This window comes from Pan paniscus, chromosome 16 (genome assembly GCF_029289425.2).
Source record: "Pan paniscus chromosome 16, NHGRI_mPanPan1-v2.0_pri, whole genome shotgun sequence".
In the NCBI taxonomy this organism is placed as follows: domain Eukaryota; kingdom Metazoa; phylum Chordata; class Mammalia; order Primates; family Hominidae; genus Pan; species Pan paniscus.
Genome location: NC_073265.2, coordinates 72,289,331 through 72,313,612, shown reverse-complemented (window position 1 = coordinate 72,313,612; position 24,282 = coordinate 72,289,331). Strand labels below are relative to the sequence as shown.

Sequence of the window (24,282 nt, the reverse complement as noted above, 5' to 3'; positions counted from 1 at the left end):
AAGCATTCGCTCCAAAGAGAAAGTGAATAAGCAGAGAAGCAAATGAAGGGAAATCCTCTGAGATGGGTGTGCTTGGTGCTCTTGTGCTACCTGTCCATCTCTGTTTGGCACTGACAATTCAAAGACCAAAATCTCACCCTGGGGGAAGAGCTGGTGCCTTCTCTAGCCCTCATGTCTCATCATCCTGGCTAAGACACAAAAAAAGCTTCACTGGGGAATGCCTCAAAAGAAACTGTTTGCCAAAACTCTGACTGATGTGAGGAGAACCCTGACTGGAGTTAACAGACTTGGTCTTTCCTGGGTCTCCAGATGTAGTACTTCCTAGGGTTTTCTGGCCAACAGGCCATTTGCAGGGATTTCCAGGGTGTGGTTGTTCACTGTCCTCACCTCTGCATTCTCCCAACTGAGAAACAAACCCGGGGAGCCACACGAGATCACACGCCAGCCCCTTGTCCAGAGAGCAGGGCTTTCTAGAAAGCCATGTTGGAAGGGGCAGCTTGGGCCTGGGCCCACAGTTGAAGTCCAATGAGCTATTCCTGGCCTGAAGTCTAGACCTTGGAGCCCCTGCAGAGAGAGCGGGTGCAGAGACCACAAAGCCAGATGACACACGATCTTGTGGCCACTTCACAAACCCACTTTCTTGAGAAATCCGGAGCCCAGAGCCAGACCCCTACTGCCTTTCCTTGCAGTGTCTAGGTACCCTGGTTATTAGGGCCAAGTGGGTGCCACTCCCGTAATCTCACCAGTTAGATGAATCACCAAAGGAAGGGGAGGTAGAGAGACATGAAATGCTAACTCTAATATTCCTAAGCAGAAGTTTTATCTATTTTCTCATCTATTTTTGGCAGAACTGGGAATGGGAGAATGAAGAAGAGTCTCCTTCGGCCCCACACTGTAGCCTTTGGTTGTCTTGTGAATGGGAGCTGGATTGGAGACATTGAGCGTCTCTTCACATCTTGCCTGAGGCTGAGCAGGGTCGTTATTCTATAGGCAGTGATGCAAGCCAGGAGGTGTTTTGGTTCTCCAACTTTCCAGGGATCCAAGAGGGGCAGTCCCACGACTGATTTCTCACCAGGCCAAGTTGGGCCTGGCAGGGTCCTGAGAAGTACCCAGGGCAGCCCTCCTCTTGGAGGAAAGTGTGGGAAAGTCAGCAGACTGGTTACCAGCCTTCATTGCCATATCTTGGGAACACTATGTCACCCATAGGCTTGTTAACACACTGTCACCTCTTCTGTCTTTGCAGAGAAGTTTATTCCTCATTATTCCTCACAGCTTACTAGTAGCAAATGTAGGTCTTTGACATTAGCAGAAATCAGAGATATTCCATAGAAGATGCCTATTTCAGTCCAGTGAGTCCAGGCACCTGCAGTACTGGCTGTCTTGGTATACATTCACCAGCTACGGGATCCTCCTTCCATTCATGGGTTCCCAAGACCAGTGGAATTACTAGATTCCAGATTCCTGAGGTCTTTCCATTGGTCTAGAGTAGCATTTTCCAAAATCCATTCCATGGGATGTTAGTGTGTTTTGCATTAATAATGTCTCTGTGGTCACATAAGTTTGGGAAACCCTGGGTTAAATAAAACTAAACAGTTTCTTTATCACAAGACTTTTCAGAGTCTTTATTTGACAGTATGAAAGATTAATCTCTAAGCGGTTCCTAACAGAAAATACAGTTGGCAGTTTACCAAACTTATTTGACCACAGAATTCCGTCACATTATTATATTATTACTAATGTTTCAGGGACTGTAATGTGTGGAATAAGATGCATTAGGAAGTATTGAACTTGTAGAAAGCATACCCAGCAAGGCGTGAGATACCTGAATTCTGTTTCTGATTTTGTTTCTGCTAAGCCTCTGGGAAAATCATTTCACCTGACTGGTATCAGGCAAATTAACAACTGCATTTGAGAAATTCTTTAGAAGGATAAAGTGGAGAATAAAAGTGTAAGGGATTATTATCCATGTTATTAATTTAATTGCCTTACTCAAACTTTCTTAGAAACTCTGAATAAAGGCTTTTGCCCCATTGGAAAAGTCATCTGTTTATGACCAGACTGCAAAATACATGAGAAATTTTCCATAGCTTCTCTGAGGAATCCAAAAAGAGTAGAGGTCTTTGATATGATAGAGCAAGAAATTACTGGTATTATTACACTGTAAATTGAAGATGACCTCTATGGGAAATGTGCCTTTTCAGTTGTGAAAGAGAATGGCTTGTCGTCTTTTGAAGATGTACACTTCTTTATTCCTGCATGCCAAACACACTTGCAGACCCCAGGCGTCTGGACAGGCATCAGCTACTCACATCACAGTTCTCTCTCTGTCCTCGCCATGGGCTTCAGGGTGTGCTACTCTCTGCTTACTCACCCGGCTGCTCACCAAGTCCCCTGGTAAGGGATTGCTAAAGGGTCAGAGGAGGAGGGTTCCCAGCCCTGCTCCTTCTAGGCACCCCAGTTTCCATAGTCCTCTTGCAGAGTTGGCCTAAGACAGCCTTTGTTACAATATGCAGTCCTTTGAGCCATTCTTCCTTTGGGTACAGCCTAAGCCTTTTGCAGTTGGCTCACAAGGCCAGGCCAGTGGCTCAGATCTTATGCAAGTGTCCCTGGGGTTTCCATAACTCCTAGAAACTTCTAGTATCCTTAGTCCATTGTAGTTGGGGACATCTATTCTCTGTTTCCATCCCCAGGACTAAGATACTCCCAACGGCCATATGTGCTGCTAATCATCCATTGGTTTCCAGCTATAGAGAGGTTTGGAATGAAATGCATCCACAGGTGACACACGTGTGTCACTTGTGGATTGTTTATTGTGTATAGTCTGCCATGGGAGATAAATTGAGTTAATTCCTGTTTTGGGGTTATCCCTCAGAAGAGAGTGAGGAGCCCTGGGATACAGCCAAACCAACAATGAAGTCCCCAGGCCCAGCCACGATGGGCCCATTACCCGCTGAGCTTGGTTCTTATGCGTCTCTAGGCAACAACTCCCATCACCACGAATGGGGGACCCTGGGCAGCACTAATCTCATTGTTAGGTTTTTGCATAGTTTGAGGATGGGCTAAAGCAGCTCTGTATCAGTTTCCTATTGGGGCCATAACAAATGACCACAAACTGTAGCTTAAAGCAACACACATTTATTGTCTTCCAGCCTAGAGTCCTAAAATCAAGGTGTGGGTAGGGCCACGTTTGTTCTGGAGGCTCTTGAGGAAGAAGCTGCTTCTTTGCCTTTTCCAGCTTCTACAGGCCACCTGCATTTCTTGGCTCATTCTTCACTTCCTCCCTCTTCACAGCCAGTGGCACAGCATCTTCACGTATCTCATTCTGACCTCTGCTTCCATTGTCATATCTTCTCTGACCTTGGCACTCCTGTCTCCCCCTTAAAGGACCTCGTGATTACATTGAGCCATTCAGACGTTCCAAAATAATCTCTTCATGTTAAGATCCTTAACTCGATCATAACCGCAAAGTCCCTTTTGCTATGTAAAGTAACATATTTGCAGGTTTGGGGAATTAAGATTTGGACATCTTTGCAGGTTCCATGATTCTGTCTACCTCAGGCCCCCTCTGGTTTTATGGTTCTGTGTGTCTCCCAGGTAGCTTCTTCACAGCCCTCACTTCACACATTTGTCAACCACCGAGGCCGTGCCTCCTTGACCTCTAACCTACATGGAAGTCAGCTTGCATTATGAGTTTCTCACTTCAAACATCAGCTGAGTGTGAGCCCATCTGTAGGAGCTAGAGTGCTTCACTTTCAGAAAAGGGAGTGGATTCTCTGGAAATCCAGTTCCTTGGCGTATGTCACGTGAACATTTTCATGGGTGAGGTCACACTTTGCTCTCAAGATGGTACCAGCACAGTGTCAGCCCAGGTCTCAACCCGGAAGTGGAATTAAGCCTTTCTTCCCACCCCAGGTGACTTTCTCTGATTCAACAGATGGACTGCTGAAATTCCAACAATGGAAGAAATGTTTTACCTTTTGGTCAGGTTTTGGCTCTTGCTAGGCCTGAGTTTGTTGCTTTATCTTGGTTCTGCCTGTCTAGGTATTTATTTCTAATCGTGGTTCAGGAAGCTGAATGTACCTGTGTTGGTCCCCATGGTCCCCAGCACACAGCTCAATGCTCATGACCTGGGGGACAGCTGGAAGCTTCAATTTTCTGAAATCAAGAGGAAAATAATCTATCGTAGCACACCTGGTCTTTACTGTCAACAAGAGACTTACAGCCTAGTAGCCAGCCCTTCAGGACTTGTACTGAGCACCTACTAGGTGCAAGCATTGGGCAGTGCTGCCATTGTTTCCCAAAGTTTAAGGGTTTTCAGGATTCATTTCCTTCCCAAAGTCAGCCACCCAATGAGCAGTTACGAATGCATCTCTAGATTACATCACCTTGTGTTTTAGCCACGACAGGGAGGATAGCTGGTAATCCCCTTGCCCCCTTCCCGTTCCCCAACCCCAAATATGTTTCAAGAAATATTAATTTAGCTATCTTTCACTATTTCTTTAAAAATTATAAAATGCAAGCATTTTTTAAAGTGGGTAATAAGACAGGGCAAATAAATTTTACTAAAGGCAGAGAGGCATGGCATAGATTTTACCAAGCACACCACTCTAGCACTGTAAGGAAGAAAAATTGTTTCTGTAACAAATTCTACTACGATTGTGCTAGGCCATGGCCCTGGACTTATTTAAAAGTACGTGTAAAAGCCAAAGAGATGAAATTTAAGAAATCCTCAGGATTTAGTAGGGGCCAGGCTGTCTTTGTTTTGTTTATTGGGTTTTTGGAAATTTAAGGCTAGGCTTGTTGCTTTTCCAGCCACAGAGCATGGTAAAGTAAATGAAACCCGACAGGATTTCATTGTTCGGATGCTGATCACAGCTTGGCACACATGGAATTCAATGTGTCTCTTACATGCATATTGAGCCCGTGTTTAAAATAGTATAAGTGAGTAAGAAAAATTTAAGTACAGGCAACTAAAGAATGATTTGCAACTACAAATGAAAGTAGCTTGGATCTTTGAAGGCTAAGTCCATGGTTGGTTAGGCAGGGTGAGATTGTATAAATGAATCAGCAGGCAGACTTTGCCCTAAAGCTGAGTAGAAAATGAAGTATGGAAATGATGCATAGGCTTTGGGGAAGCCTGGGAAGTGTAGGATTGATTTTGATTTGTGTCTTTGTCCAGCTCTAGAGTTGACTGGATTCTTGCTGGGGGAGGCCCGTCACCTCAACCCTCTGGAGCTTGCCTCTGGGGCTTTCAGAAATAAGCTTAATTAATCTCTTTCCTGTAGCAGCCCCTCAGACACGTGGGGGAGCAGGAAAGCTCTCAGGCCTTCCTTAGATTGCTTTTCCTCAAATTATACAGCCCCATATCATCCAGGTTTTTCCTTATGAGACACAGCTCTAAAAAATTCATTGTAAGTTAGTCATTAATTTCATGAATGTCTTGATTTGTGGGAAACAGAGATGCCAGTGTCTTTATAGTTCATTCCCTTTAGCTCTATGTTTCAGGGAAAATATGTTGAGTGGATAGCAACAAAACGCATAGAGGGGACAGGGAAATCTTTGCCCCAGTTCACATATTGCTCCCTGGCCCCCTTTCTTATCTGTTTCATTTACAGTTCTTAACTGTTTAATGTACTTAATGTCTTGATTTGGCTTAGCTAGAAAGTGCGTGTTGAGACACTTGACTAAGTAGGCAGTTCTTTTGCTAAATGTTGGCTTCGTTTGTAACTGGAAGAGCTTTATCTCTCTGTTTTCAGATCCATGAGCTTTATAGCATAGAAAATCTGCTGAGAAAAATCATCATCTAATTGGAAAAACAGGCATTTTATTGAGTTAAATCAAATTCATAATCACAAATAAATTTGAACATGTTTTTCCAGCATTTATAGCTCCATACCATGACCTGTATGATTATTATACAGAGCTCCTAGATGAAATTAAATGAAATGGACCAAGGCAGACACTGGTCTTCCCTGCAAAGCTAGGTCTTTGCTGCTGGTCTCCTCTCTCTCTGGACATTACACAGGCTCGGGCCTCCATGGAATAATTTTCCACTTCTGCTGCAGGTAGAACAAGTCAGCCAGTTGGCTGTGTTCATAGAGGCAGCATTAGACTATCACAGACAGTCCACAGAGATTCTGCAGGAGCTGCAGAGCAAGCTACAGATGCGGTAAGCACCTCCACGTTTCTTACAAGCCAAGGGCTGCGGAGGTAACATCTATTGAAATCCATCTGTCTGTCTCTCCATCTCTCCATCTCCCCCTTCCCCTGCCTCATTCTGTTTTGAATTTTCTTTCACTGGCTTTCATGGTTGGATGTGGGATGGGACTGAGATAATAAGTACTGGCTTTGGCCAGTAGGATAGAACTGGGAAAAGGGACCTGGCAGCTTTTCTCCTTTTTCTTTTCATTAAATTCCTTTTTTTTGTGACCCGTGTTTAGGGCAACTAACCAAGTTGCTCTCCCACCTGGGACATCAACCCCTACAGAACTACCCTGGTTTCATTGCTGATTTGATGAGAGTTTAGCTCCCCATTCACAAAGGGATGGAAAACATCCAGAGCTATGGAAAAAAGTGAGATGCTGTATGGAAAATATGTAAATATCTGTAAAAAAAAAAAAAAAAAGATAATGTCTTCACTTCACCAGTACGAATTTCAGGATATGTTCATAATATTGACTAGTATTGAAAGAGTCAAAATATTGACAAATTTCAGGCTGTGTTAATAATATTGACAGGTATTGAAAGAGTCAAAAATATCTTCTGAACAATCAAAGAAAGGTTTCTGCATTCCTTGTGAATTTAATCATAGATGTAGTCTATACTTTTCTGAAAATTAGTAATATTATATATAGTCTGCATGGCAACCCTGTTTATTAAAATATTGGGTTAAAATACCCTTTTTAAATTAGGTTTGATAACAAAATTGTTTTACACAGGATTATGGTAATGCATAAATTTGGAGGGATTTTTACTTAAATCAATGACGTAGTTACCTAGGGAAGACAAAGATGTGTCCAGTCCCTGAAGCATCCACTTCTGCAGGCAGATAGTTTACCTGTTACTGACAGGAGTGTATTTTCATAATTCTATCATAATCTATAAGAGTAGAGTGAGGGAGAAGGCAGCTCCCATCACTGGGTGCCGACTGCGTCCCAGGCACTTGCTGGATGCCTCAGAGACTTGATGAAGAAAATTAGTCTTTTGTTATGTTTTGTTTTGAGATGGAGTCATGCTCTGTTGCCCAGACTGGAGTGCAGTGGTGCCATCTTGGCTCACCGTAACCTCTGCTCACTGCAGCCTCCACCTTCCAGTTTCAAGAGACTCTCCTGCCTAAGCCTCCCGAGTAGCTGGGATTACAGGCGCCCACCACCATGCCTGGCTAATTTTTGTATTTTTCATAGAGATGGGGTTTCACCATGTTGGCCAGGCTGATCTCGAACTCCTGACCTCAGGTGAGCACTTTGGCCTCCCAAAGTGCTGGGATTACAGGCATGAGCCACCATGGCTGGCCCAATTAGTCTTCTTCAAGATGAATTTCACTCACAAGCTCAAATAGGGAGTTGAAAAACTACATTTGTGATATCATCTCCATCACTTCGGGCTACTCAAGAGTCAGTGTGTAAAAATCGTCCCTTTCGTGACCACTGGCTGTAACCTAAGTTCCTGTGCTCAACAAGGCAGAGAGGATGTGTGTTTGGAAAGCTTTCAACATCAGATGTCTGGCTCATCTTACGATGTGTGTTACAGAATATCAGCTGCATCCAGTGTCCCCAGACGAGAATACAAGCCAAGGCCTGTGAAAAGGAGTTCTAGTGAGCTCAATGGAGTTTCCACCACCTCTGTAGCGAAGACGACAGGTAAGTTGACCATTCTAATATGCTAAGTGTGCCTTTAGTAAAGCACTTCTAGAAACACTTATTTACTGCTTGTTTCTGGGTCAGTGAATACACACAGACCCTGGATATCTTTCTTTGGTTGTTTGGTAAATTCCCTTTTCCCCTAAACGTGCCCCTTTTTTCTGTTCCCTGGGGAAGAATTCTATCACTTATATAATGTAGCATTTAGAACCTTGGCCATAGAACCATTATGGCTACATCATCTTTTATTTTTTTAACTCTTTGAAAATATTTTCTTAATTTATTTTTAAGTTGAAATTAGCATTTTTGAGCAACTGCTATATGCTAGATACTATCTTAAGTGCTGCATCGTTATTTTTTATTAAACAAGTGATGCAAATGTGTCTTTTAGTAAAATAATCAAACAGAAAAAAATTGGTAAAATAATCAAACAGAAAAAAAAATTTAATGGTATAAGTCATTCTATAGTCTCTTGTGATCACCCACACCATCGCAGTTCGCTTCCTAGATGTAGCCACTGTTAAAAAATTTGGTATAACTATTATCATATCTATTGAGGTACATAAATATACACATAAACAGCATTTTGGATTTTTTTCTGTTTTTTCTTTTTTTCTTTTTTGAGACAAAGTCTTGCTCTGTCACCCAGGCTGTAGTGCAATGGCATGAACATGGCTCGGTGCAGCCTTGACCTCCTGGGCTCAAGCAATCCTCCTGCCTCAGCTTTCCATGTAGCTGGAACTACAGGCATATGTGACCCTGCCAGGCTAATTTTTTTATTTTTTGTAGAGACAAGGTCTTACTTTGTTGCCCAGGCTGGCCTGCAACTCCTGGGCTCGAGCAATCCTTCTGCCTCGGCCTTCTGAAGTGCTGGGATTACAGGCATGAGCCACTGTACCCAGCCTTTTTTCTGTTTTTTAAATGCGAGATTATACTAGGCATATTGTTTGGCAGTTTGCTTTTTAAAATGTATCACTGTTTCTTCGAGTTATTTCCATATCATGCATATAGATCTATCCCACTGTTTTAACAGCTTCATAGTTTTCTATTATACCATTTCCCTATTGGTGGACGTTAAGGTTTTTTCCAGTTATTTGCTACAGTGAGTATCCTTTATCCACTGTGCTGGCTACACTACTATTAAAGCATGAACACCTGCTTCCCCACACCCATGCCAGTAGACTTCCATTTCTGCCAAGCACTCATGAGAAAAAAATGGTATCCAGTCTTAGTTTGCATTTTCATGATTATTAGTGAGGGTGAACTTTCTTTTCTATATTTTAATTTGTATGTCCTTATGTCTGAATTGTCTGTTTATGTCATTTATTTGTGTTTTTGGGAGTAGTTTGCTTTATCTTATTGTTTTATAGGAGCTCTTTCCATATGAGGATATTAATAATTTTTTTCCTAGTTTGTCATTTATCTTTAAACTTTGTTTTTGGAGTGGCTTGTCCCTTTGTTGCTTTTGCTGTTGTTTGCTTTGTTTAGTTTTGCTTTGAGTATACAGAAGCTTTTATTTTGATGTAGTCAAATGTATCTATCTTTTGCTTATGACTTTACATTTTGTGCCCTGTCGTGATTACATTTTGTGCCCTGTTGTGAAGTCTTCCTATCCCTGAAGTTATTCTTCTACAGTTTTCTACTACTTTGAATAATCTTTTCTTAATATTTAGATCTTTATCATAAGGATTTATTTTTGTAAATGAAAAGAAATTCCCAAACTATCTTTCAGAGTTGTGCTACCATTTCACATCCCCACCAGCAATATATTAGTGATCCAGTTTCTCCACATCCCTGCCAGCATTTGCTGTTGTCACTGTTTTTTATTTTAGCCACTTCGATAGGTGTGTAGTTAATCTTACTGTGGGCTTAATTTGCATTTCCTTAGTGACTAATGATGTTGAATATCTGTTCATGTGTTTATTTGCCATCTGTGTATCCTCTTTGGTGAAATATTTCTTCATGTCTTTTGTCCATTTTCTAATTGGATTGTTTACATTTTTACTGTTGAGTCTTGAGAATGCTTGATTTATTCTCAATACAGGTTCTTTCTATATATGTGATTTGCAAATATATTCTCTCACTCTGTAGCTTATCTTTTAATCCTCTTAGTAGGGTCTTTCACAGATCAAAATTTTTAATTCTTATGAAGTCCAATGTATTCATTTTTAGTTTTATAGATTGTGTGAAGTCTAGGAAAATAATAAATATTTTCTTTTCTTTTTCTTTTTTTTGAGACAGAGTCTCACTCTGTAGCCCAGGCTGGAGTAGAGTGGTGCAATCTCGACTCACTGCAACCTCCGCCTCCCAGATTCAAGCAATTCTCCTGCCTCAGCCTCCTGAGTAGCTGGGACTACAGACACACACCACAATGCCCGGCAAATTTTTGTATTTTTAGTAGAGATGGGGTTTCACTGTGTTGGCCAGGCTGGTCTCGAACTCCTGACCTCAAATGATCTGGCTGCCTCAGCCTCCCAAAGTGCTGGGATTACAGGTGTTGAGCTACCACACCCGGCCTCTCCTATGTTTTTTCTTAAGTCCGTGATCCACTTTGTGTTAATTTTGTATAAATGTGAGACTTAAGTCATTTATTTTGCCTATGGATGTCCAATTGCCCTTTCAAACACACATGGCTCATATAAGCTGCACAGTGTGAATTTTCTTCCAACCTTATGGCTATCCTTAAAGGTTTTTTTTTTTTTCATTTAAAAACAAAAATTATCAGAGTAATATGTGTATGTAGTTTAAAAAGAAAATGGTAATATGCATATGTGGTTTTAAAAAGGCAAATGTAGTTACCTCTACCTCTGTGTGAAAACATGGGCAGGCCCCATGAATTTTCTCATTATTAAAACTACAAATTATCAGAGTATATGTGTATACATTTTTTTATTTTTTATTTTATTTATTTTTATTTTTTTGAGACAAAGTCTTGCTCTGTCACCCAGGCTGGAGTGCAGTGGCGCCATCTCGGCTCACTGCAAGCTCCGCCTCCCGGGTTCAGGCCATTCTCCTTCCTCGGCCTCCCGAGTAGCTGAGACTACAGGCACCCGATACCGTGCCTGGCTAATTTTTTGTACTTTTAATAGGGACAGGGTTTCACTGCGGTCTTGATCTCCTGACCTTGTGATCCGCCCGCCTTGGCCTCCCAAAGTGCTGGGATTACAGATGTGAGCCACTGTGCCGGGCCATGTGTATACATTTTTTAAAAAAACATGGTGCAAGCTTTTTCGTGAGAAATGGCAGTTTCCCCTTCAACTCCTTTCCCAGTGCTTATTTTCTGCTCTCAGAGGAAACACTTTCAACTCTTTTACATATTTATTTGGTACTTAACTTCATGGTGCTTGTTTTTTACTATTTCTTTTTTTACTCTGATTCTTCAGTTTGGATAAATGTATTGATTTCCTGATATGGAAGATAATGGCTTAGCTTCCTAACCGTTGGTCTTCCATAGACTTCTCCCTCCCTTCACCCTTCCAATTTACTTATAATCACTATTTTTGTTAAATAAATATTCATTGTGTAACCATCACTTCCATCATGTGGGACTCTTAAAATGCACTCCTCCCCTTTTTTCCCTGCTCTTATTTTAAATTGCCTACTCATGGATGAAAATGTGAGCAGGCTGCATGACTTTTCTGACTACTCTTGGGTCACATAAGTTCTCCAGTCACTTGAATGTGAAAGTGCAGGCTCGTGCAGTAGTCAAAATGCTAAGACCCATGTCATGGTCAAAGCTATAATCTTGATTTAAAGTTTGGCTTTCACTCCTCCCCAAGCTCTGGCCTGTTGCCGTGGGAACATTGGTGTCAGGGAAGAGGTTGTATTTGGCTTTTTCTCTTTCCCCATCTACCCCTTCTGTTCTTAAGTCCCCAGAGAATGTATTTTAAGCTCGCTGAGGAATCTTTTAAAAGTTCTTCTCTCTTGATTTGGTGTGAAATGAAAAGATCACAACACATCCTGCCTCCTCCACACTCTCTCCAACATTTTTCTAAAAATCCTTTTTAATCTCCATCTTCTGACCTATTTATGCCATAGATGTAGGCTGGGATTAAAAGTTATAAAACTGGCTACCCTCATCTCTTCTGTTTTTGTTTGTTTCCAAATCCTGCATAAGTTGTCTTCTGCACATCAGTTAAAAAAAAAAAAAAAAAAAAAACAGTTCTGGGGCCTCATCCAAAGCTTCCATTTTTACATCCTCTAACACTTATTTACAATGTCATGAGCACAGAAATAATATTCACAGCAGTATCACATAGTGCACTATCATTGCATTTCTATTCTGGTACAATTGTTGTCTTGATGACTGTAGCTTTATAAGTTTTGAGGTCAGGTCCTGTTAGTCCTCTAACTTTGGTCTTCATTTTAAAAGTTGTTTGACTATTCTAGTTACTTTGCATTTTCATGTGAGTTTTAGAGATCAAATTTTCAATGTTTCAAAAAAATCCTGCTCAGATTTTTATTTGGATTGGGTTGAATCTATAACTCAATTTAAGAGGAATTGATAGCTTAACAATATTGAGTGTTCCAGTCTTGAACACAATCTATTGTATTTCCCATTTATTTAGGTCTTCTTGAATTTCTCTCAGCAGTGTTTCACTATTTTTAGAATATATACAGGTCTTTTAAATTTTTTCATCAATCTCTAAGTATTTTATATCTTTATGCAATTGCAAACAGCATTTTAATAAAATTTCCATTTCTGAATTTTTGTTTCTAGCATTCATAATATTCCATTGATTTTTGTATATTGATCTTGTATCCTGCCATGTTGCTAAATTTACATCTTAGGTCCAGTAGTTTTTTAATAGATTCCATAGTTTTTTTACATAGATGTTCATGTCATCTATAAATGAAGACGGTTTTACTCAATATCTGCATGCCTTTGTTTTTCTTGCCTTTTTTCACTTGCTAGAACATGCTGAGTACAAAGGGTTAGAGTGGACATCCTTGCTTTGTCTCTGATTTTAGGGGAGAAGCAGTCAGTACTTCATAATTAAGGATGATTTTAGCTGTAGATTTTTCATAGATTTTTTCTTTTTGAGACAGGGTCTTGCCCTGTTGCCCAGGCTGGAGTGCAGTGGCGCAGTCGCAGCTTGTTGCAACCTCAACCTGCCAGGCTCAAAAGATCCTCCCACGTTAGCCTCCCACGTAGCTGGGACTATAGGCACACACCACCAAGCCTGGCTAATTTTTATATCTTTCGTAGAGATGAGGATTCACCCTGTTGCCTAAGCTGGTCATGAACTTCTGGGCTCAAGCTATTCGCCTGCTTCAGCCTTCCGAAGTGTTGGGATTACAGGCGTGAGCCTCTAGGCCTGGCCTTCATAGATTTTAAAAATCAGATTGAGGGAGTTCCCTTCTAGTCATAAATAGTTTGAAGAGAGTTTTAATGAGAAACAGTCTTTGAATTTTGTCAGATGCCTTTTTTTGGTATCTGTTGAGATGATCGTTTATTTTTTAGTTTTAGTTTGTTAATATGGTGAATTACATTGTTAGTTAAATCAACCTTGCATCCCTAGGATAAACTCTTTGTGGGAAAGTTTTTTTAAATTAATTTTAAATTTTAGAATAGTTTTAGACTTACAGAAAAGTTGTGACGATAGCACAGGGCATTCCCATATACTCCTCCACTCTTCTATATTAACATTTTATTAGTATGGCACATTTACTTTATATAATGAACATATATTTATATTAGCTAAAGTCCATACTTCATTCACATTTCCTTAGTTTTTACCTGCTTTGCTTTTTCTCTTCTAGGATCCTATCCAGAATAGCACGTTGCATTTAGTCCTCACATCTCCTTCGGCCCCTCTTGCTGTGGCAGCTTCTAAGACTTTCTTTGTTTTTAATGAACTTGACAGTTTTGGGGAGTACTGTTTACATATTTTGTAGAATGTCCCCCAGTTGAGATTTGTCTGATGTCTTTACATGGTTAGACTGGAGTTATGAGTTTCTGGGAAGAAGATCACAGAGGTAAAGTGCCATTCTCATCCCATCACCTACCATCTCACATCAGTCAGAATGGCTGGTATTAAAAAGTCAAAAAATCATAGATGGCTGGCAAGGCTGCAGAGAAATGAGACAGCTTATACACTGCTGGTGGGAATGTAGATTAGTTCAGCCACTGTGGAAGGAAGTTTGGCAATTTCTCACACAACTTAAAGCAGAACTATCATTTGACCCAGCATTCCCGTTACTGCATATATACCCAAAGGAATATAAATCATTCTACCATAAAGACACATACACGTGTGTGTTCATCGCAGCACTATTCACAATAGCAAAGGCGTGGAATCAAACTAAATGCCCATCGGTGGCAGACTGGATAAAGAAACGTACATATATTCCATAGGACAGTACACAGCCATAGAAAAGAATGAGATCATGTCCTTTGCAGCAACATGGATGGAGCTGGAGACCATGATCCTAAGTGAACTAACTCAGGAACAGAAAACCAAATACTGCATGTTCTCACTTGTAAGTGGGAGCTAAACATTGAGTACACATGGACACAAAGAAGGGAATAATAGCCAGTGGGGCCTGCTTGAGGGTGGAGGTTGGGAGGAGGGTGAGAATTGAAAAACTACCTACCCTGTACTATGCTTGATCACCTGAGTGACGAAATAATCTGCACACCAAATCCCTGTGATACACTGTTTACTCATATAAAAAACCTGTGCATGTACCCCTGAACCTAAAAGTTAAAAAAAAAAAGAATATGCCCTATCAACAAGATTAATCACTGCTGATATTGATCTTGGTCTGCTGGCTGAGGCAGTATTTGTCAGCTCTCTGTAAAGTTACTCCTTGTTTTTTTTTTTTTTTCTTCCTGCATGAAGGCTTTAAACTATAAATTCAACGTCTTTATAGATAGAAGGCAATTGAGGTTATCTGTTTCTTCCTGAGTGAACTTTAGAAGTTGGTGTCTTTGAAGGAATTTATCCCTTTCATCTAAGTTGTCAAATTTATTGCATAAAGTTGTTCATAATATTCTGTTATTATCCTTTTAAGATATATAGAATTTGTAGTGATTTACTTCTCTCAATCATTTTAGAAATTGGTAATTTTTGTCTTTTTCTTTTCTTAATCATTTTAGCTATAGATTATCAATTTTATTGATCTTCTTAAAGAGCCAGCTCTCTGTCTCATTGAGTTTTCTCTGTTGTCATTGAGTCCTTTCGCCTTTTCCGATATATGTGTTTAGCGCTATCAATTTCCCCCTAAGTACCACTTGAGCACCATCTCATGCATTTTGATGTGTTGAGTTTTCCCTTTCATCCTCTTTAAAATTGTTTCTAATTTTACTTTTGATAACCTCTTTAACTCTTGGTTTCTTCTGAAATGTGTTATATCATTTCCACATATGTGGATATTTTTCAGATCTCTTTCTGTTTTAGATACCTATTTAATTCCATTTTTTATCAAATAAGATACTTTGTATGAATCATACCCTTTTAAATTTTTTGAAACTTGCTTGATGGGCCAGAACATGATCCATCTTGGTAAATGATCTGTGTACACTTGAGAAGAATGTGTTTTCTATTCTTATTGGGTAGGGTGCTTTATAAATGTCAATTAGGTCAAATTATTTAATAGTGTTCTTTGTCTTCCATATTCTTGCTGATTTTTTGGTCTATGTTTTCCTATTAATTTTGTGGCAGAGGGTATTAAAATCTCTGATTATAGTTATGGATTTGTCTATTCTCCTGGCAATTGTATCCAGAAGTATGGGAAGTTGGCTACATTCCCTTCCCTATTCCTCATTCGCATTGACCCTTTTAGTCTGATTACTTGCATTTTTTAAAACATGGAAAGTGTGTTTTTGTTTGTTTGTTTGTTTGTTTTAAGATACGGGGTTTTGCCATGTTGCTCAGGCTGGTCTCCAACTCCTGGGCTCAACGTTCCTTCCACCTCGGCCTCCAAAGTGCTAGGATTATAGGCGTGAGCCACTGCACCCCCACTGATTTATTTATTATTATTTTTTACTATCTTAAATATCCTTCTCCTCTATTCCCTTTCTTTTTGCCCTTGTAAACAACTACTAGAGGTTGAAACTTTTTGTCCTTCCTCGGACAAAAAGTCTTTTCCTCCTTGCTCTCTGTACCTCTGTTTTTTTATTCTGCCCTCTGAGGACATTTCACCTTCTTACTTTATTCTTTGATCCAGTTATTTATTTAGCATATCTATTGAATTTCTTACTCCAATTGTATTAGTTCTCTATTGATGCTGCAATGAAATACCACAAACTGTGTGGTCTAAAATAACACAACGTATGATCTATTTTATGGTTCTGGAGGTCAGAAATCCTCAAATCAAGGTGTTCACATTCCAGACAGGGTGGAATCTGTTTTCTTGCCTCTCCTGCCTTCTAGAGGCTGCCTGCAGTCCTTGCCTCATTGCCCCTTGCTCCAGCTTCCCAGCTGGTGGCATGACATCTTCAGATCTCCCTGCCTCCATTGTCAGATCTCCTTCTCTGACTCGGATTCTCCTGCTTCCGCCTTATAAGGACCCTTGTGATTATACTGAGCCTACCCACATAAACCCAGGGTAACCTCCCCATCTCAAAATCTGTAACTTAATCACATCTTCACATTCCCTTTCGCTGTGTAAGGTAACATAGCTATAGGTTCTGGGGATTAGGAAGTGGACATCTTTGAGGCTATTGCTCTGCCTACCATGATAGTGTTCAAATTTACATTTTTAAAAAATTTTACAAGTAACTAGACCTTTCATATTCCTCTGAGAATATTAATTATACTTTTTATTTTTATATTTATTTAGTTTTATTTTATTTTATTTTATTATAATAATAATTATTATTTTTTGAGATGGAGTTTCGCTCTTGTCACCCAGGCTGGAGTGCAATGGTACGATCTCGGCTCACTGCAACCTCCGCCTCCCAGGTTCAAGTGATTCTCCTGCCTCAGCCTTCCGAGTACTTGGGATTACAGGTGCCTGCCACCATACCTGGCTAATTTTTGTATTTTTAGTAGAGACGGGGTTTCACCATGTTGGCCAGGCTGGTTGCGAACTCCTGACCTCGTGATCTGCCCAACTCGGCCTCCCGAAGTGCTGGGATTATAGGCGTGAGCCACCACGCCTGGCCCTTAATTATGCTTTTTAAAAAGTCTCCACTTAATTCTTATCTCCTTGAGTGTTTGTTGGGATCTGGAGTCTACTTTATGAAGTTGTTTCTCATACGTTGATGATTCTTGGCTCTGTGCACAACTTTTTATTTGAGAGTGCTTATGAGGTTGCCTCCTGTGGTTAAGGGGAAATAAGGGATGTTCTGTTGAGTGCAGTGGACTGGTTTCTGTTTTTCTGATTGTTTCTATCATCCATGGCACTGCCCTGACTTTCTGTTTCAGATGCCCACACTCACTCAGTACCCCGTCCTGAAGGCAGTTGCCAGGGCTCCTGGCACTGGTACAAACCCAGGATGAGTGGACTCACCTGGCTGCTCTTTTCTCAGAAAGCCAGCCAGCTTTCAGGATCCACTTACACTGAGTTTTGAGCGCCCTTAGACTTCACTGTCACAGCATTCCGCTTTGGGATTTTGAACCTCATTTCCTCCATCTGCTGCTTTCCATCTTCCAGGCATTCTTGTATTCCTCATAATTTCTGGTCTACCAGCAGTATTTAGTCTCATTTTCCAACATTATTTGCAACCTTAAAAAGTCGTATTTTGTAAGTGATAGGGATTTGGTACATGAAAGGAAGGCTGCAGTCCTGTACTTCATTGTGCCATATTAATGGAAATTTCCCTTAAGACATTCAATGCCACTTATCTCACTGGTTGCATCTTTGCTCCTCCCCAGGATGGCTTTAGGTGCTGAATGGATACAGACAAACAATCTTGAATCACATGATGAGAAAATATTCTTTTTTTCAATTCTCTTATATTCATTCCAATTTCAAGGAGATAAGCTACAGTTTTGTGCTGGAGTATTTTTAATGTTCAATTTTAACAGAGAGGAGAGGCCTCCGGTTAAAAGTCATTTACAGACTAGAGAATGTATCTTTTGGATGTAATAAAATTGTCTATTTTCCATTGTAATTATTTTCATGCTTACAGTCTCTTTATAGCATGTGGTACTAGTTTTCAGTTTACGTTTTTTGATGTAATGTTTCAGTGAAAGTTATTTGAATAAAATTGATTTTATAAAAAACATATCAAGAGGATACTTAGGTACAATTCTCTGAAGACTATTCTTTGTTGTTTGTTTTTAAAGATTTTAATGAAGCAGATATATTTTCAAGGTAGAATTCATTGGTGCCAATTTTTCTATCTCTTCTTATTTACTTTTTTTTGTGCTTTATATTTCTGTAGTTGGGGGAGAGATTCAACTTCCCATGTGAAGCACTCCCCCTTTCCTTTCTTTATTTTTTTGGTATTCTAATTTTTTTCCATAGGTTTTTGAGGAACAGGTGGTATTTGGTTACATAAGTAAGCTGTTTAGTGGTGATATTTGTGAGATTTCAGTGCACCCATCAGCTGAGCAGTGTACACTGAACCCAATTTGTAGTCTTTTATCCCTTACCCCTTCCCACCCTTTCTCTCAAGTCCCCAAAGTCCATTGTATCATTCTTATGCCTTTGCATCCTCATAGCTTAGCTCCCACTTATGGGTGAGAACACATGATGTTTGGTTTTCCATTCCTGAGTTTCTTCACTTAGAATAATAGTCTCCAATTCCACCCAGGTTGCTGCAGATGCCATTAGTTCATTTCTTTTTATGGTTGAGTAGTATTCTACCACATATATATACTACAGTTTTTTTATCCACTCATTGATGGGCATTTGGGCTGGTTCCATATTTTTGCAATTGCAAATTTTGCTGCTATAAACATGCGTGTGCAAGTATCTTTTTTGTATAATGACTTCTTTTTCCTCTGGGTAGATACCCAGTAGTGGGATTGCTGGATCAATGGTAGTTCTACTTTTAGTTCTTTAAGGAATCTCCACACAGTTTTCCATAGTGGTTGTATTAGTTTACATTCTTACCAGCAGTGTAGAAATGTTCCCTTTTCACCCATCCATGCCAACATCTATTTTTTTAAATATTTTGATTATTGCCATTCTTGCAGGGGTAAGTTGATATCGCATTGTGGTTTTGATTTGCATTTCCCGGATCATTAGTGATGTTGAGCATTTTTTTCATGTTTGTTGGCCATTTGTATATCTTCTTTTGAGAATTTTCTATTCATGTCGTTAGCCCACTTTTTGATGGGATTGTTTGTTTTTTTCTTGCTAAGTTGTTTGAGTTCCTTGTAGATTCTGGATATTAGTCCTTTGTCAGATGTATAGATTGTGAAGATTTTCTCCTACTCTGTGGGTTGTCTGTACACTCTGACTGTTCCTTTTGCTCTGCAAAAGCTCTTTAGTTTAATTAAGTCCCAGCTATTTATCTTTATTTTTGTTCCATTTGCTTTTGGGTTCTTGGTCATGAAGTCTTTGCCTAAGCCAATGTCTAGAAGAGTTTTGCCAATGTTATCTTCTAGAATTTTTATAGTTTCAGGTCTTAGATTTAAGTCCTTGATCCATGTTGAGTTGATTTTTTTATAAGGTGAGAGATGAGGATCCAGTTTCATTCTCCTACACATAGCTTGCCAATTATCCCAACACCATTTGTTGAATAGGGTGTCCTTTCCCCACTTTACGCTTTTGTTTGCTTTGTCGAAGATCAGTTGGCTGTATGTATTTGGCTTTATTTCTGGGTTCTCTGTTCTGTTTCATTGGTCTATTTGCCTATTTTTAGAACAGTACCATGCTGTTTTGGTGACTGTGGCCTTATAGTATAGTTTGAAATCAGGTAATGTGATGCCTCCAGATTTGTTCTTTTTGGTTAGTTTTGCTTTGGCTATGTGGGCTCTTTTTTGGTTTCATATGAATTTTAGGATTGTTTTTTCTAGTTTTGTGAAGAATGATGGTGGTATTTTGATGATGGGAATTGCACTGAATTTGTAGACTGCTTTTGGCAGTATGGTTATCTTCACAATATTGATTCTGCCCATCCATGAGCATGGGATGTGTTTCCATTTGTTTGTGACATCTATGATTTCTTTCAGCAGTATTTTGTAGTTTTCCTTGTAGAGGTCTTTTACCTTTTTGGTTAGGTATATTTCTAAGTTTTTGTTTTGCAGCTATTATAAAAGGGGTTGAGTTCTTGATTTGATTCTCAGCTTGGTCTCTGTTGGTATATAGCAGAGCTACTGATTTATGTACATTAATTTTGTATCCTGAAACTTTGCTGAATTCATTTATCAGTTCTAGGAGCTTTTTGGAGGAGTCTTTAGGGTTCTAGGGTTTTCTAGGTATACAATTATATCATCAGCAAACAGTGACAGTTTGACTTCCTCTATACCAATTTGGATGCCCTTTATTTCTTTCTCTTGTCTGATTGCTTTGGCTAGAACTTCCAGTACTATGTTGAATAGAAGTGGTGAGAGTGGGCATCCTTGTCTTGTTCCAGTTCTCAGCGGAAATGCTTTCAACTTTGTCAATTCAGTATTATGTTGGCTGTGGGTTTGTCATAGATGGTTTTTATTACATTGAGGTATGTCCCTTGTATGCCGATTTTGCTGAGGGTTTTAACACGATGGGATGCTGGATTCTGCAAATGCTTTTTCTGTGTCTATTGAGATGATCATGTAATTTTTGTTTTTAATTCTGTTTATGTGGTGTATCACATATATTGACTTGCGTATGTTAAACCATCCCTGCATCCCTGGTATAAAACCCACTTGATTGTGGTGGATTATCTTTTTGATATGCTATTGGATTCATTTAGCTAGTATATTGTCAAGGATTTTTGCATCTATGTTCATCAGGGATATTGGTCTGTAGTTTTCTTTTTTTTCTATGTCCCTTCCTGGTTTTGGTATTAAAGTGATACTGACTTCATAGAATGATTTAGGGAGGATTCCCTCTTTCTGTATCTTGTAGAATAGTGTCAATAGGATTGGTACCGATTCTTCTTTGAATGTCTGATAGAATTCAGCTGTGAATCCATGTGGTCCTGGACTTTTTTTTTTTGGTAATTTTAAAATTACCATTTCAGTCTTGCTGCTTGTTATTGGTCTGTTCAGGGTTTCTCTGGAGACTTTTTGTATTGTATTATGCTAACACTAGTTTGTGTCTCAAAAAAAAAAAAACAAAACATAAAACCGAAATGCAGTAAAATAGGATTTCCTCACTCCTGCCACAGTCCGGGGAGAATATTCCAAGAAGATAGGTGGTTCTAATGCATAGAGTCTCTCAGGGGTCTAGGCTGATGGCAGCTCTGCCATCTTCGTCATATGGCTTCCTAGTTGTTGCCACTCCAGCCAGCAGGAAGGGGAGAAAGAACAAACATTTAGGTTAGATATTTCCTCTTACACCCTCAAGGTGGAAATGACACACACATTCCAGGGATGAGCGCTCAAACAGCCACACCTAGTAGCAAAGCAACTTGGGAAGTACAACCTCTAGCTAGGCAGCTGCTATCCAGTTGTAATGGCATCTTAGTTTGTTTGGGCTGCTGTAACAAAATACCTTAGACTGGGTAGCTTTTACTTACAGTCTGGAGGCTGAGATGTCTAAAATCAAGGTGCCAGCAGAACTGGTGCCTGGTAGAGGCCCATTCCTCATAGATGACACCTTCTAGCTGTGTCCTCACATGGCAGAAGGGGCAAACAAGCTCCCACAGGTCCCTTTTATAAGGGCACGAATCCTACTCATGACCTAATTACCCCCAAGTCACTAATTCTCATGACCTATTCACCTCCTAAAGGTCCCAGCCCTTAATACTATTGCATTGGAGATTAAGTTTCAACAGATGAGTTTTGGGGGAACACACACATTCAGGCCATAGCAAATAGGAAATACACTGCATGTACCAGTCCATAACAATGATGGACTCCTGCTGGGCAGAAATTTCAAGGACCCCCTACCCTGGCAGTGAAGAAAGTGTCTTGATTAGACCCTGGTTCTGCTCTCTGGATTTTGGATCAGGGAGACTCTTTTGTCTTTTATTCTGTGGGCTCCTAGATTTGCTCTCTGAGAAATGTGTCTTCCAAGACCACATTGTAAGTGGGCTTTGGAGGGCTACCTTCTTTGACATCTGTACTTATTGCTGCTCAGGGACCTTGTGGGTTCCTTACAGTTTAGTAGACACAGATGTCTTCAGGCTAGGCTTAAGCTTCTTTTCACAACTTGATTTCCTTTTTTTTTGAGATAGTCTTGCCCTGTTGCCCAGGCTGGAGTGCAGTGGTGGGATCTCGGCCCACTGCAACCTCCGCTTCCCAGGTTCAAGCAATTCTTGTGCCTCACTCTCCCAAGTAGCTGAGATTATAGGCATGCACCACCACGCCTGGCCAATTTTTGTATTTTTAGTAGAGATGGGGCTTCACCATGTTGGCCAGGCTGGTCTTGAACTCCTGACCTTGAGTGATCCACCTGCCTCAGCCTCCCAAACTGCTGTCACCACACTGGCCACAACTTGATTTCTTAAAAAACGTAATGAGCTTCTGATCTATATACCTCCAGGCAGTTCCATGTGCCTGTAAACACATTCAAAGTTCTTTCTTAGATATAGCTCTTAAGACTTTCATTTCTTTCCTTCCTTGTCTTACCCATGCTTTGCTTTCTTAACTTACAGAGGCTACCTTGAGACCACCTGAAACAGCAGATTTGAGTAGGAAGGTGACATCTTTCGTTGCATCTTTGCCACACAGCTGAGTTCCTTTAGTTTAGGGAGGTCTCTGAGAATGATTTGGAAGAGCAATCTGCTTATCTTGTTTTCTTTGGGGTACAGAAACAGTTTGCTTTTCCAATGCATTAGGAACCAACCTCTGCTCTTTCTTTTATCTTTGCTTGTAGACTGGGCAACTTTTGTCTTTCTTATAGTAACTTGCTACACACACCAAGGTTTAGCTAACATCTAACCTTCTGGCTTTATTCACCTTCTTTCTTTAGAGCTACTGGTATATGGTCTGCTTTAAGAGTTATTATAGGCAAAAAGTTTTTCAAATGTTTTGCCATAATCTAACAGGTCACTGGGTTTCAGCCCGGTGCGGTGGCTTACGCCTGTAATCCCAGCACTTTGGGAGGCCGAGGCGGGTGGATCACCTGAGTTCAGGAGTTTGAGACCAGCCTGACCAACATGGAGAGACCCCATCTCTACTAAAAATACAAAATTAGCTGGGCATGGTGGCGCATGCCTGTAATCCCAGCTACTTGGGAGACTGAGGCAGGAGAATCCCTTGAAACCCGGGAGGCAGAGGTTGCGGTGAGGTTGTGGTGAGCCAAGATCGCACCATTGCACTCCGGGCTGGGCAACAAGAGTGAAACTCTGTCTAAAAAGAAAAAAAAAAAAAAGAAGCTAGGTATAAGCAAATTAACTAAAAATTTTGACAGTGAGTTCAACCTCAGCCTCCCTCCTTCAATGCCAGTATATTATATTTGAGGAAATGAGAACCCAGGACCCCAGGGCTCAGTCCTTGCCCCACTGTCTCTATCTTTCCAGCTTGCACCCGAGTAGTTCTTAGAGACAGGACCTCAGGTCAAGCTCCCAAGACACCATTCTCTCATTTGCCACCAAAGAGAATTGATTTGAGCTCACAGACTGGCAGTGTAGAGAGTGTTAAGCCTTATAAAAATGAAAAGGTATTTGAATTAAAGTATCCCTTAAGGTCATAGGGACCTAGCCTTTGAGGGCCAACGGTATGCCAGGAGTTATTATTTGGTGCTTTGTAGACATAGACATAACTCATTTCATCCTCATAACAGTACTCCAAGGAAGTGATAATAAAAAAAGTAACAAATAATAAGATAATGACAATAGCAACTACACTTATTGGCTACTTACTATGGGTTAGATATTGTATAAATACTTTGTATACATCTCTAGTACTATTTTTAGTCCCCATTTTACAGATGAGTAAGTAGAGGCTGAGAGGTTAAGTGAGATCTTCTCAAGATCACAGAGCCAGGAAGTAGCAGAGCTGGGTACTTTACCTTATAGATATTTCATGTTATATCATTAAGAAGGAATACTAGGGGAATGTTATGAATTGGCCAAGAGCATTGGGAATGATTTATTTCCAAGATTCATGATTACAGGGAATCTGTGGTCAGCAAGTGGTTGCACAGGGAGCCCACTAAATGCATCTGACTTGGAAGGGAAAAACAGAGGACAGTGAGGTCTTTGGCTTCCTCATTGAGGCCACGCATGTCAGTGCTTTGTCCCCTCTTTCTTGGCCAGTAGCTGGGTCCCTAGACAGATTAAATTCCTAGAAGGGCGATGTACAGAGATCACAGACGTGCAGAAGCTGGCTTTTAAGAAGGCTCAGTGTCCCATATTCTCCGCTGCAGCAAACTCTACTGTGTGCCACTGTGTGTCTTTTGCCTGTGCCTGTCCCAGGCTGCTTCTTCTAAG

At 40.3% G+C, this 24,282-nt stretch overlaps 1 protein-coding gene across 5 annotated transcripts in view; it reads left to right on the top strand.

The window, feature by feature from the left end:
• Window positions 1-24,282, top strand: part of SH3GL3 (SH3 domain containing GRB2 like 3, endophilin A3) — a 164,879-nt gene that overhangs the window by 127,086 nt on the left and 13,511 nt on the right. For all 5 annotated transcript variants that reach the window (XM_003815288.6, XM_008968225.5, XM_008968226.4 and 2 more), the window contains 2 exons: window positions 6,066-6,169; window positions 7,750-7,859. In XM_003815288.6, the coding sequence (XP_003815336.3) occupies window positions 6,066-6,169; window positions 7,750-7,859 (214 nt within the window). The remainder of the gene's footprint in view (window positions 1-6,065; window positions 6,170-7,749; window positions 7,860-24,282) is intronic.